The 15,652-nt window shown below is 34.5% G+C and overlaps 1 protein-coding gene across 1 annotated transcript in view; it reads left to right on the top strand.

Moving 5' to 3' along the window:
- The window catches only part of CFAP47 (cilia and flagella associated protein 47), a 531,154-nt gene extending 517,047 nt beyond the window's left edge, over positions 1–14,107 (top strand). The window contains exons 65-66 of the mRNA XM_059385274.1: positions 8,745–8,913; positions 13,879–14,107. Coding sequence (XP_059241257.1) covers positions 8,745–8,913; positions 13,879–14,091 — 382 coding nt within the window. The 3' untranslated portion in view covers positions 14,092–14,107. The remainder of the gene's footprint in view (positions 1–8,744; positions 8,914–13,878) is intronic.
- Positions 14,108–15,652: the final 1,545 nt, after the last annotated feature.

The following is a 15,652-nucleotide window of genomic DNA, read 5'->3' as shown; positions in this document are numbered from 1 at the left end:
AATATAGTATATTACACTATACTATATTGTGTTGTACTATACTATACTATATATGTATTACACTAATATACTATATAGTGTATTAGTGTAATATACTATATATAGAGAGAGAGAGAGAGAGAGAGAGAAAGAAAATACATTTTCTTTATCCACTCATCTATTGTTGGACACTTAGGTTATTTCTGTATCTTGGCTTTTGTGAGTTATGCTGCAGTAAACATGGAAATACAGATATATCTTTGAGATACTGATTTCATTTCCTTTAGATATTTACCCAGAAGTGGGATTGCTGGATCATATGATAATTCAGTTTTACTTTTTTTGAGAAAAATTTGTATTATTTTCCAAAACAGCTGTGCCAATTTAAAATCCTATGGTCCCTATGCCCATTTTTAAAATAGGGTTATTTGAGTACTTTTCTATTGACTTGCATTATTAGTTCCTTATATATTTTGGATATTATCCCCCATCAGATATACAGTTTACAGATATTTTCTTCAATTCCATAGGTTGCCTTTTCATTTTGTTGATTTTTTTCCTTTGCTGTGCAGAAATATTTTCTTTTGGTATAGTACCACTTTTTTATTTTTGCTTTTGTTGCCAGTGCTTTTGATATCATGTCCAAAATATCATTTCCAAGACAAGGAGCTTTCTTGTGTTTTCTTCTAGAGTTTTTACATGTTTTTATGGGACTCAGGTCTTATATTTATGTCTCTAATTCATTTTGGTTTGATTTTTATGGGTGGAATAAGATAAGGACCCAGTTTCATTCTTTTGCATGTGTTTATCCAGTTTTTCCAGCCACATTTATTGATGAAACTATTTTTTTTTTTGCTATTGAGGATACTTAGACATTAAATATGAATTTTATAATTTTTTTCCTATTTCTTTAAAAAATGCCATTGTGATTTCGATGAGGATTGCATTGATTCTGTTGATTGCTTTGGGTACTATGGACATTTTAAAAATAATAATTGTCCCTGTCCATGAATATGAGATATCTTTCCATTTATTATCTTCTTCAGTTTCTTTCATCATTGTCATGGTTTTCAGTGTACAGTACTTTAAACTCTTTACATTTATTTCTAAGTATTCTTTTTCATGCTATTTAAAATGGGATGGTTTGGGGCACCTGGGTGGCTAAGTGGGTTAAAGCCTCTGCCTTCGGCTCAGGTCATGATCCCAGGGTCCTGGGATGGAGCCCCACATCTGGCTCTCTGCTCAGCGGGGAGCCTGCTTCCTCCTCTCTCTGCCTGCCTACCTCTTTGCCTACTTGTGATCGCTGTCTGTCAAATAAATAAAATAAAATAGGATGTTTTTTTAAATTTCTTTTTCAAATAGCTCATTGCTATTGTATAAAATACAACTGATTTTTGTATGTTGACTTCATATCCTGAAATTTCACTGAATTTATTTATTAGTCCTAATAGGTTTTTTGTGTAATCATTCTATATGTAAGAATGTCATGTATCTGCTATATCTTCTTCTAACATAAAGATAGTGGTTTTAGAGGAAAAGCTTCAACTTTTCAATATTGAGTATGATGTTAGCTATGGGCTTTTCATATGTGGCCTTTATTATGTTGAAGCAATTGCCTTCTGTTCCTAGATTTTATCATAGAAGGCTGATGAATTTTGTCAAATGTTTTTTCTGCATAAATTGAGACTGTTAGGTATTTTTCATCCTCCATCCTGTGAAAGTGGTAGATCATATTGATTGACTTTCTTATATTGAACCTTCCTTACATCCTAAGGATAAACCTGTTTGGACATGGTATATGATCCTATTAATGTGCAGTTGAATTTCATTTGTTAGTATTTGTTGAGGATTTTTGCATCTATATTCACCAGGGATATTGGCCTGTAGTTTTCTTTTCTTGTGTCTTTTTCTGGCTTTAGAATCAGGATAATACTGATATAAATAAATGAAGTTTGGAAGTATTCCCTGCTCTACAATATTTTGGAAGAGTTCGAAGTAGGTTGCTGTTAATTCTTCTGTAAATATTTGGTAGAATTCACCATCTGGTCCTGGACTTTTCTTTGTTTGGAGAATTCCAATTACTGATTCAGTCTCCTTAATATTTATAGCTCTGTTCAGATTTTTTATTTCTTCATGATTCAGTCTTGGTAGATTGCATTTTTCTAGGAATTTATTCATTTCTTCTAGGTCATATAATTATTTTGGTGTATAATTTTTCATAGCAGTCTCTTATGATTGTTTTTATTTCTAGGGTATCAGTTATAACATCCCCTTTCTCAATTATGATTTTATTTGAGTCTTCTCTCTCTTGTTTTCTCAGTCTAGCTCAACATCAATTGTGTTGATCTTTTCGAAAAACCTACTCTTAGTTTGAATCTTAGTTGATTTTTTAAAAATTCTGTATTTAATTTATTTCTGCTCTCATCTTTATTATTTCCTTCTTTCTGCTAACTTTGTGTTGAGTTTTTTCTTTTTTTCTACTTTCTTGAGGTGTAGAATTAGGTTGTTTATTTGAGATCTTTCTTAATGTAGGCTTTTATCACTATGAAATTCCCTCTAAGTACTACTTTTGCTACATTCTATAAGCTTTGATATGTTGTTTTCATTTTTGTTTGTCTCAGATATTTTCTAATATCTCTTTAATTTCTTCTTTGATTTATTGGTTATTTAGGAGTTTGGTATTTAATTTCTATATTTTTATTTATTTCCCAGGTTTCCTTCTGCTGTTGATCTAGTTTTATTCCATTGTGGTGGGAAAAGACAGCAGTATGATTTCAGTCTTCTTAAGCTTATTCAGACTTGATTTGTGACCTAACCTCCAATCCATCCTAGAGGTCATTCCATGTGCACTGAAAAAAATGTAATTGCTTTTGCTGTTGAGTGGAATGTTCTGAATGTATCTATGAGAACCCTTTGGTCTATAGTGTTGTTCCTGTCTTTTTTTTTTTTCTTACTGATCTTCTGTCTGAAATGAAATGAAAGCAGAGTATTAAAATCTGCTAGTATTTATTATTCTATTGCTATCTATTTCTCCCTTAATTCTGTCAACCTTTGGTACATACATTTAGGTGCTCTGCTGCTAAATTGATCTTTTATCATTACATGATGTCCTTCTTTGTTTCCTGTTACATTTTGTTATTAGTCCACTTTGTCTAATATAAGTAAGGCTATCCATGCTCTCTTTTGTTTGCCATTTCATGGAATATCTCTTTCCTTCCTTTAACTTTCCGCCTACTTATATCTTTAAGTCTAAAGTTAATCTCTTCACAAAGAAATGGAAGAAACTTCCATTCTCATGGATTAGAAGAAAAATATTGTTAAAATGTCTATGCTACCTAGAACAGTTTATACATTCAGTGCAATTCCTATCAAAAGTCCACCAACTTTTTTCAGAGTTGAAATTAATAATCCTAAAATTTGTATGGAACCAGAAAAGACCCCGAATAGCCAAAGGAATGTTGAAAAAGAAAACCAAAGCTGGTGGCATCACAATGCCAGACTTCAGGCTCTATTACAAAGCTGTAATCATCAAGACAATATGGTATTAGCATAAAAACTGTCATATAGATCAGTGGAACAGTATAGAGAACCCAGAAATAGATACTCAACTCTATGGTATGCTAATCTTATCCCATGGAAAAAAGACAGTCTATTCAATAAGTGGTGTTGGGAAAATTGGACAACATCATGCAAAAGAATATAGTTGGACCATTTTCTTACATCAGACTCAAAAAATAGATTGAAAATTGAAGAAAGACCTAAATGTGAGACAGGAATCCATCAAAATTCTAGAGAACACAGGCTGCAACCTCTGTGACCTCAGCTGCAGCAACTTCTTGCTAGACACATCTCCAAAGGCAAGGGAAACAAAGGCAAAAATGAACTATTGGAACTTCATGAAGATAAATATCTTTTGCACAGCAAAGGAAACAGTCGACAAAACCAAAAAACAACCAACAGAATGGGAGAAGATATTTGCAAATGTTTTATCAGATAAAGGGCTAGTATCCAAAATCTATAAAGAACTTATCCAACTCAACACGCAAAGAACAAATAATCCAGTCAAGAAATGGGCAGAAGACATGTATGGACATTTCTCCAAAGAAGACATCCAAATGGCCAACAAACACACAAAAAAATGCTCCACATCACTTGCCATCAAGGAAATACAAATCACAACTACAATGAGTTACCACCTCACACCAGTCACAATGGTTAAAATTAACCAGTCAGGAAATGACAGATGTTGGTGAGGGTGCAGAGAGAGGGGTACCCTCCCACACTGTTGGTAGGAATGCCAGCTGGTGAAGCCAGTCTGGAAAGCAGTACAGAGTTTCCTCAGAAAGTTGATAATAGAGCCATCTTTTGACCCAGCAATTGCACTGCTAGGTATTTACCACAAAGTTACAAATGTAGTGATCTGAAGGGGCACCTCTACTCAATGTCTATAGCAGCAGTGTCCACAATTGCCAAACTATGAAAAGAGCCCAGATGTCCATTGACAGATTAATGGATAAAGAAGATGCAGTATAGATTTATACATTGGAATATTACTCAGCCATCAAAAAATGAAATCTTGCCATTGGCAACGATGTAGATGGAACTAGAGGGTATTAGGCTAAGCAAAATAACTCAGAGAAAGACAGTTATCATATGCTCTCACTGATATGTGGAATTTAAGAAACAAAACAGAACATCATAAGGAAAGGGATGGAAAAATGAAACAAGATGATATCAGAGAGATAGACAAACCATAAGAGACTCTTCATCATAGGAAACAAACTGAGGATTGCTGGAGGGTAGGGAAGTGGGGGATGGAATAACTGGGTGGTAGACATTGAGGGGCATGTGATGTAATGAGCACTGGGTATTACATAAGACTGATGAATCACTGAACTCTATCCCTGTAACTAATAATGTAGTATATGTTAGCTGAATTTAAATTTAAAAAATATAGTCTCTTATAGACAGTGTACACTTGGATCTTGTTTTTTTTTTAATTTTTTTATTTTTTATAAACATATATTTTTATCCCCAGGGGTACAGGTCTGTGAATTACCAGATTTACACACTTCACAGCACTCTTTTTCATCCAATCAGCTACTGTGTCTTGTGACTAGGAATCTGATTGCTTTACATTTGAAGTAATTATTGATAGCGAAGGATTTAATGTTGCCATTTTGTTGTTTTCTGTATGTCTTATAGCTCTTTTGTCCATCTTTTCCTTTCTTGCTGTCTTCCTTTGTGTAGTATTGATGTTTTTCATAGTAACCCACTTTGATTTCCTTCTCATTTTCTTTTGGTATCTTCTGTAGGTGTTTGTGGTTACTATGAAGCTTACATAAAATAACTTACAAGCTAAATCTATTTTAAGCTGATAACTTTAATTGCATACAAAATCTCTATACTTTGTTAGTGATGTACAGATTACATATTTTTATATTGTGTATTTATTAATACATATTATAATTTAGTTATTTTTATACTTTTATCTTTTAACTTTTATGCCACAATTAAAAAATGATTTAGGTACCCCATTACAGTATTCAGTGTTGTGTATTTTCCTGTGTATTTACCTTTACCAGTGAACTTTTACTTTCAAATACTTTTGTGTTGCTGTCTGACATCTTTTCATTTCAGTTCCAAGGGCTCCCTTTAGTATGTGTTTTAAGACTGCTTTTGTTTATCAGGGAAAGCCTTTATCTTCATTTTTGAAGGACAGTTTTGTTAGATGCAGTATTTTTCATTGGCAGTTTGTTTTTAGCACTTTGAACCCATTATTCTGCTCACTTCAGGCTTGCAGGGCTTCTACAAGGAATCTGCTAATTGTCTTACAAGGGTGGCCTTGCATATGAGGGGTCATTTTTTCTTGCGGCTTTCAAAATTCTCTTTTTGTCTTTAACTGTTGGTGTTTTGATTATGTGTCTCATTGTGGAGTTCTTTAGTTTCATCCTATTTGGAATATGTTGGACTTCACACATCTGTATGTCACTTTCCTTCCTCAGATTCGGGGATTTTCTAGCCATTTCTCTAAGTAAGTTTTCTGCTTCTATTTCTCCCTTCGAGACTCATTATGTATATATTGGCAACTTGATGTTGCTATCTAAGTCCTTTAGATTTTCTTCACTCTGTTTCATTTCTTTTTCCTTTTGCTCCTCTAATTGGATGATTTCAAATGACTAATCTTTGGGCTCCCTGATTAATTCTTCTTGATCAAGTCCATTGCTGAATACCTCTAGTGAGTTTTTCAGTTCAGTTATTGCCTTTTTCAGCTCTGAAATTTGTTTGGCCTTTTTTTTTTATATCTTCTTTTTGTTGTTGTTGTTGTTGTTGTTCATGCATTATTTTCCTCATAGTGTTGAGCATCTGCATGATAGTTATTTTGAAAAATTGGTCAGTAATCCCTATACTTCCATTTCTTTATGGTGTGTTTCTAGAGATTTTTTTTGTTCCTTTAACTGTATAATTTTTTCCTGTCTTCATGGTCTTTGTAACTTTGTATTGATATCCACACATTTGAAAAAAAAGAGCCACCTCTCTCAGTCTTCATAGACTAGCTTCATGCAAGGAAAGATCTTCACCACTCAGACCAGCTAGAGATCCTGGACACCTCAGGTCCTTTTTTTTTTTTTGAGTTTATCTGTCTGAACTGGTATATGAAGATTACTAATTAGAGGGGTTTACTGGTTTCTATTTTTTCAGGAGTTCCCAACTGCTTGCTCTCTTTGCTGTGTTCTGTGCCCTGGCACTCTGAAGCAACAGTACACCAATCAGACTTTTTCCCCCCTCAGTAGCCTTTATGTATCTAGATTTTGCCAAGTTCTGTCAGTTCTCTGAGACAGGATGGACATAAACCAGAATATTGAACAGCCTAACTAAAAAGCCAGAAATTTCAATACATGTTCCATTCTTCTTTTTCCATACTTAGGGAGAGGCTTCTGAGCTTTATCAATCTGCTGGGACATCTGGAGCACCAGCCCCTGCCCAGCTTGTTCTTAGAAGCCACTATGCATCAACAGTATGTCAGGTCCCATCAGTACTTCAAGACAAGCAGGACAGAAACCAGTCCCTCAGGCAGCACCCCTTCACATTCCAACCAGAAGTCCCATAGTTGGGTACTCGATCTACTCTTCTCTTTCCTTCCCTAGGGAAAAATGGAAACTGAGAATTTCCTCCCAATCATGTGCTATTGCACTGGTGTGGAGGGTGGACGGTGGTAAGAGCGTGCCACAAATGTTCCTACTGACTTCAAAAAGCTGATTTTGTGCTCACCTGGAAGGCAAAAGTCTCCTAACTGGTTTCTGAATTTCTCACAAAGGGAATTGGTCTTTGTATTGTTGTTCCTTGGGAGACAAGAGGGTCTGGGTCTTCCTGTTCCACCAGAACCCCTGGGTTTTCTTTTTTATGCATTTTTTTAAAATCTTTGTTCTGTTATATATATTTTTTTTAATTTATTTTTTATTTTCAGCATAACAGTATTCATTATTTTTGCACCACACCCAGTGCTCCATGCAATCTGTGCCCTCTAGAATACCCACCACCTGGTACCCCAACCTCCCACCCCCCCGCCGCTTCAGAACCCTCAGATTGTTTTTCAGAGTCCATAGTCTCTCATGGTTCACCTCCCCTTCCAATTTCCCCCAACTCCCTTCTCCTCTCCATCTCCCCATGCATTTTTAAAATTTATTGCATCATGCATCATTGCCTGGTAATAAGCACTGGCAATAAGATGTTTTAAAACAACAACTATCATAATAATGATTATATTAATATTGATTAATCCTTATAGAGCACTTCCCACATATCAGGTACTGATCTAACGGCTTTATAGAGGTTATTAAATTCATTTAAAAGTACAAAACTTGAGGTAGGAAAAAGTAAACTTCTCTAAAGTTACGCACCTACATGGAGCTGGGACTCCAATCCAGGCCATCCATATCCATAGTCCACATTCTCAAAACCTCTGAGATGATACTCAATGCATTTGCTGAGTGGATCTCTGAGTCCCAACCTGAATCTCCCATCTCCTTTTTTATGACACACTGTTGGATCTGTTCTAGGAAACTATTCTTTACTTTCTACTTGCATCTCCCCAGAAATTTTGGATTTAAAATTCCTCATGTACAACTTCCCATGCAGTGTACTCCTCCCCTCTTTAATTCCATGGAAGGAATTCTTCAACTTCTCTTACCATCTTCTTCTCAAATGTAATCAACCTTGACATGAAAATGGTCACTTGAATCCTAAATGCCACTCAGTTCACTTCAGACCATAGCAACCGATCTTCAGGCTCAAGAATCTTTAATGAACTTGCAAAGTACTTTCATCTCACTTCACAAGTGCAAAGGTAAGGGACAGTGAGCAATCACATTGGAATAGTAATAAAAACAAAGGCTTCATGTAGCTGCTCTAGCCATGCACTTTAGATACGAATTTATTTATAAATGGCTGCATTTTAATTTAGGACATTGAGTTCTTCAATTTTTTATAGGGGCAGCATTTTATTCTTTGTACACTAAAAACATAAGGCATAATTTTAAAGATCCTTAAGATTCCATTTTGTCACCCTGGGAAGAATGACACTCTTTAGTAATTTTTAGAAGACCTCCTCACTATGATAAAGTAACAAGCATTAGGCTTACAGCTGCATGGCAGCATTAAAGTTTACCTGTAGTCCTAGGCAACAGGATATAAATTCTACTCTTCAAGGTTTCACAAAGAGCAATGATAAAATTTACATGTTGACATTTATATTTTTGTTCTAGAAATCCTGAGCCATTCACTGCATACTTCCTACCTGGCAGTGATCCTGAGTTTTCTGTAAAACCTCAGGTTGGAGAACTTCCTCCTTTTGATACTGAAGGAACGGTCCTCCTTGTGGGCTTCAAACCCCAAATGTACAGTAGGAAATACAAAGCAACATTAGCAATACAGGTGAGTTTTATAAAGGTAATGGTCAGGGATGTTTGATTTCACTAAAGACAGAAGAAAAAGTTTCGCTGAACTAAAGAATAGCAACATTACCTTGCAAAAGCCAATGAATTTAACTACTCTGTCTTGTTTTAATTTCCTTTTGCCCAATAAAGAACTTGTAAATATGGAATATAACAAAAAAGTCATCATCACCAGTGGGAAATAAGAAATTCTTTCTCTTCCATATTAAGAAAATGCAGAAGAGACAAATACTGATTATAAAGTGATTTGTATATTCACATATTGCTACCTGTAATAACCTATTCAAGGGCTTCAGGTGATTTGAGACAGAGATTTGGAATCTTTAATTAAGGCACAAGGTATTGTCAAAATGTTAAAGTGTAAAATGAAGAAAATGAGGTAGAAGGTAAAACTGATTTTGAATTGAGAAAAACACAATGTAGTTAGCCATTAATATTAAAGTCTGCTTGAGTGATCATCTTATTAAAAGTTAAGGTAAACACAATTTTGAAAATTGATGCAGTAAGCAAAATTTCTCCATCAGATTTCACACATGTATCTTACTAATAGCTTTTAGGCTAAGGACAACTTTCAAATTATTTATGAAAAGATGCCTATTGCCAGTGTCTAGTTTCAGTGGCACAGACACAAAGGACATGTAGTTATGTTTCAAGACACAACCAGTGGTGCCAAAGTGATTACTAAATCAGACACTAATTAGGCAGTGCCATGGGCAGAAAAATGTGTTGTTACTGTTTTAATGAATAGCGAAAAGAATATGTTGAGTATGTCCCAAGAAAATTATTTATATTTTTCATCTTTCTGGGAATTCTTATAACCCAGCTAATAAAAATATATTGCCCTTTGCTATATAGATGCTTGATTTCAAATGATCATGTTGTATTTTCTCCTTAAGAAGCAAGGACATACTCTTAGTCTAAGGGGATTAAATGACATATTTAAAATCAGGTTTACAAATAAAAATGATGTTTATTTTACCTGATGCCCAGTGAACATTTCTGAGATTAACTATGTTGGAGGCTTTCCCAAAAAAATCTGTGCCTGTTTCCCTATGTTGATTTGACAATTAAATTACAGCAGAATTGAAGGGTTTCTGTGAGAGAATAAGTTGACATATGGGATCAAATGAAAATGCGAAATTTTTATTTAGTCTGAAGTGGTACGGTTTGGTAAAGCTTATGTGGGAAAAACTGAGATTGCAATGTGTTTAAGAAATCACTATTTTGTTGATTCTATTTTTATTTTGGAAAATTCCAAGTGTGAGTAGAAATAGAGGGCATAATTAATCTGCATACACTCATCATCTAGTACGAACACTTAATCAAATCATGGCCAGTTCCAGTATATTCCCATCCCCTTCCCCATATTCCATGTTATTTTGAAGAAAATCCAAGACATCCTATTATCTTCAACTATTTCCTATTAATCTCTAAAAGACCAAAATCATAACCATGATACCATTATCACATCTAAAAATTTACAATAATTCCTTAATATCACGACATACCAAATATCCATTTAGTGCTCAAATTTCCAATTGACTCATAAATCTCATATTTTTTAACTTAAAAAAGTATTAACTCCTAAGAAGTTGCACAGTTAGTATACAGAGTCCTGTGAATCCTTCTTCCAGCTTCTCCCAATGGTGAGGTTTTACAGAGCTATAGTAATGTATTTACAGAAGAAAATTGTCATTGACAAAATACTGTTAACTAACCTAGAGACCTTATTTCATTTTTAGCATTTTTCATGTGTGCATGTGTGGTTCTAAGCAATTTGAACCCATGTATAGATCTGTATAACTACAGTCACAACTGAGATACAGAGCTCTTCCAACACAACAGTGGGAACTGCTTAACAGTATGGTCACATCCAGGACTGTAACTCCTTCTTTACCCTGGAAACCACTAATCTTTTCTCCATCTCTATGATTTTCTAATTTCTAGAACATTACGTAAGTGGGATCATACTCTGTAACCTTTTGAGACTGGCTTTTTATATGAGTATATTGGCTTTGCGATTCATGAAAGTTATTTCGTATATCAGATCAATGATTTTGATATCATGTTTCAAGCATTGTCTGATTCTAAAATCCTGCTCTTAATGACAACACCATGATGTCTCACATGATAAAAGTGAAGAATTTTAAAAGTTAATTCATTATCTATATAAAAATTACTATGTACGGTATTATCTTTTTAAACTGTTGATTTTAAACATTAAATCAATTAATACTTAAATATGAAACATATGACCTTCATTGTGCTTTACCTAGAAATAAAAATGACGATCTTTAAGAATAGTTCAGTTAAATATTAGCCTACAAAATCTTCAACTACTACGTTAGCAAGCTTCATGGTTCCCTTTCAATTAAACCATATTTAGAATAATTAAACACTGCTTTTTCCCTACTATTAAGTAAGGCATGTAGCACTAGCTTTGAGAGATTTAAGTTAACTTGGTCAGATTGTTACACAAAGCAATGTTACTCAAAGAGAATAAATAGTCCACTCAGCTTTCCATGGTGGACATGATAAATCTTAAATAGTTTATACAAAAATATGAATGCTATCAGGACTATCCAAGGTAAAACATACAGTGCTTGTACAAAAGTAATGTCGATGTTATAACCAGAGACATAATCAGACTTAAGTTATATGTATCTAAATGCATTGCTTTTAAGGGAATAACTCATAGTCATGAAACTGTAAGAAATGTCATTTTATTTATATATTTAAATCTTGGCTTATATTTTCTCTTAAGCAGACCTGAAATAGGGATTCAAATCCAAGTAGCATATTTCCTATGTGATCTCAAGAAACCGGTGCAGGAAAACCAGAATATGAGACAGAAAAGGCATGGAAATCATTAAAAGGGGCTTTATTAAGGCAATTACCACAGGGGACAACTGGTATTTAACCCCATGGGGTTTCTGTGGAAAATAGTGTGGTACACACACTGCAGAGTATTTACACCTGATGGGGCTAGAGAGTTGGCGGGGTTTTGTCGTGTTTTGTTTTGAAAATGGAAATACCTAAGGGATGTGGGTCCACACAGCCCACATCGGCTAACAGGCTGTTTCCATTCATAAGAACGTGTCCTTTAAAGCATAGTTTTGAGCGTTCATTCCATGAGGTCTTTGGCTTTGACTGATCCCTTTTTATACTAGAAAGATTTTACTGAAATAGGGAAATTTCATCTGTTTAAAAAATAGTTGTTTTTTTTTAAATTTCTTTAAATAAGTAGCTGAGGAGTATAATTGTCAATTTGACATCCTTTTGCAAAAAACAACTGATTCTCAAAGGCACTAGGGACATGGAGGTATTGGTTTATTCTTATTTTAACTTAAGCTTTTTAATTTATATTTTTAAAGGGAGATTCAGAGTGGAAGATATAGAGCTATATCTTTAAAGTGTTTTCAAAAACATAATGAGTCATTATATTTATTTATAACTTGAAGAAGAAAGTTAACTATAGAAATGAGAAGTGTAATATTTAATTTTTATAAAATAAATGTATTACCATATAGAGTGTTGGAATACAGGACATAAATGACTTCTTACAAATTTATTTTATATTTGGTTTATATATTTATGAATATATAAATTAAAAATATGTATGCACACGCACACACACACACACACACACTCAGCATCACTTATGGCAAAATTATTTGTATCTTAATTGAAATACATACAATAACATTAGGATTTTAAAAATAGGGTCCTTACAGATAATTATTTTCAAAGGGTCTTGGAGATGGGTCAGGTGAAGGTACAAATCCCTACATGTCATTCCCATCTGTACCTACTACATCCCCAATAGGAGTGTACATTCCTTCATGCAGCTCACTCCTGAGCTCCACTGAGGGTTGGGCATAGGAGCAGGTCCCTCCAAGTACCTCACACATATGTGCTCATGAAGTGGGTCACTTGTAATGTAAAAATTTGCAATGATATATGCACCATCACCAAACTACAGCTTTGTTTTTCAAATCAAACATCCTATGTGAAGTAGAATGTTATTTAACCTACTTATAGTATCGTCCTTGGTTTGTTCTGCTTTTGACTCCCTGATTCAGAATACACAATTACTATGAACACTGGACAGAAGGGCCAGTTCTGATTAAAATATGGTCATTCCAGATGTGTAAGAAAGTCCTGCACTTAACATTCTCCAAGTGATATCACATTACCCTTTAAGCCCTGACTGATGTTATTGCAATATTCACTTAGCCTGGATTTATCCTAAATGAGTTTTCTGAACATACATGGTACAAATCTTCTCGTGGGGAAGAAGACCTAGATAAATGCAACACTGGAAATTCTGCAAGAGCAGTGGGATTTAAGTATGAATATAAACATGCAGAAAATGCTAGACTGTGTAATCCAGTATTGCCATCCTGTACATATATGCAGGAAAAAAAATGATCGATTTTTAAATAAATCCCTTGAATTTAGATTATAACTATCATTAATGATTTTACACAATGCTCAGTAATTTCAAATGGTTCAATTAATTATGGAGTTTCATAATCTGAAAAACAGAAGCTCAACATATTTTACCAGTTGGTTGCATGACCATGCTTAAATTGTCATGGGTAAGTTCTTGTAAAGTATGGTTTCGGTTAGTTACATAGTGCATGCTGGGCAACAGTTTCATGCAAAGAAAATAGTTTCTCCTTAGATCTGATGGATGCTTATTTCATCCACAGAGCGGACTTCTAACTTTAAGAGACTTTTTAATGAATGGTTCTTAATTCATAAAGCTAAATCTTTCTTGAATTTATTTCCCATGTTAATTATTACTGGCACCCTTTCAGTTTTGTACATTTCCTATACCTTGCATGGAGAAGAGAGACCATATTAACTCAGTAAACTTTTTCCTGTAGGTTTCTCAGTCCCTGAATATTTCATGTAAAATCTCTCCTCTCTTTGTTTCCAGACACCAGACATGTACTGGCTGTATGATATCAATGGGTTACCTCCAGTTACCATGCCACCGATGAATGTAAAAGCCAAAATTAAGACTACAAATAAGAGGTTTCAGAGCAAGCCAGTTCGTCGACACAATTTTATCTGTGAAAATGCTAAACTCATAAGGACAGGGGTGTCCTCTACCATCAAGGGTGCACCTTTGATGTTGAAGAATAAATAAATGCTTTTTTCCAAAATATTTCTTGGCCTTAAGTAGAACTGAATATATTTTCATGATTGTTCTTCCATCTTTTGGAATATTTCTGACAAGTAATGTTTCAATTATAACAGGACTACTCTATTTTATTTTTTGAACTCTGACTAAATGTATTCTTTGAATATGTTGCACCTGATTTCTGTTACGTCTGTCTTTTAAAATGGACTGGTTGGAGTTTTTGGGATTGGGTCATTTTTAAGGTACAGGGGTACATTTGTAGTAAAAAAAAAATTATTTCAGCTTAAAAATCGATGCGTGTAAGTATAGATAGTCCTCCACTCCTATACTGAGTCTTTAATATAGACATATTTCAAAATGATCCTGAGGAAAATTCATTTTCTCTAAGTAAAGGAGAATAATTTGCTCAGTACTTATCGTTTGGGACAAATATAATAATAAATAGCCAATATGGACCATCTTGAAGAGAATTTGGCACAGAATGACTGGCTTTGCCACAGATTATTCATTCACATGATTTTAAGGAAATCTCTCACCCTTTTTGTGCCCTGTTTTCTTATGTGCAAAACAAAAGAACTATATTAGGACAAGAAAAACTATAGATCTAGTCTACTACCTATTTTTATATACCTACTAACAGATAAGGATTTTTACATTTTTAAATGATTTAAAATAGAATATCAAGTAACAAGAAAATTGCATAAAGTTCAGATTTCAGGGGCGCCCTGTGGCTCAGTCGATGAAGCATCTGACTCTCAATTTCAGCTCAGGTCATGATCTCAGGGTCCTGGGATCAAGTTCCACATTGGGCTCTCTGCTCAGAGAAGAGTCTGCTTGGGATTCTTGCTCTTTTCTGCTCCCCCACTCCATGTGTGCTCACTCTCTCTCTAAAATAGTAAGTAAGTAAATAAATAAATCTTTTTTTAAAATTCCAGTTTCATTGTCAGTGGCTGCTTTCGTGCTGTAACCATGAATTCCAATGGATGGAAACCATGTTGCCACAAAGTTTTAAATATTTACTCTCTGGTACTTTACAGAAGATATTTGGCAACCCTGTACTAGAGTAGGAATGGCCTTTAGGAACCACTGTAGGCTGATTATAATTTCGTCCCAAGGTGTTAAGTGGAATTCTAGGGATAGATCGATGGAATCAATTAGTCTTGCCTACAGGTATTGAAGTAGAGGAGAGTAGAGGCCCATGTACCCTAGATTTGCCATCCCTAGAAAGGACAAAAGCTAAAATTCTGTGAATCTCCAAAAGGCTTTCTAATTTGCTGGCTCTCTAAAGATATTTCATTGAGTCAAGTCATAGGTTATTTGTCCTTTCCTCTGCTGCACTGTGTGTGTGTGAGGAGAGCTTTGGTCAGTCTCTGAGTATATTTCTCACAAAGCCTTTATAAAAGTTCCCCAAATCCTTAGGAAAGTAAAATCACATTTGCCATGAACATATGGTGTTTATATTCGTGTTTTTATATTTTGGTCTTTATGGTAATGCATATATTTAAATAATCTTAAGCCTCTTATGTTGAGCCTTCACAGTTGCTCTCCTATCTGAAATTTTCCAATA

This window comes from Mustela nigripes, chromosome X, assembly GCF_022355385.1.
Source record: "Mustela nigripes isolate SB6536 chromosome X, MUSNIG.SB6536, whole genome shotgun sequence".
Classification (NCBI taxonomy): domain Eukaryota; kingdom Metazoa; phylum Chordata; class Mammalia; order Carnivora; family Mustelidae; genus Mustela; species Mustela nigripes.
Note: the sequence above shows the minus strand (reverse complement) of the source record. Positions and strands in the feature narration are given on the sequence as shown.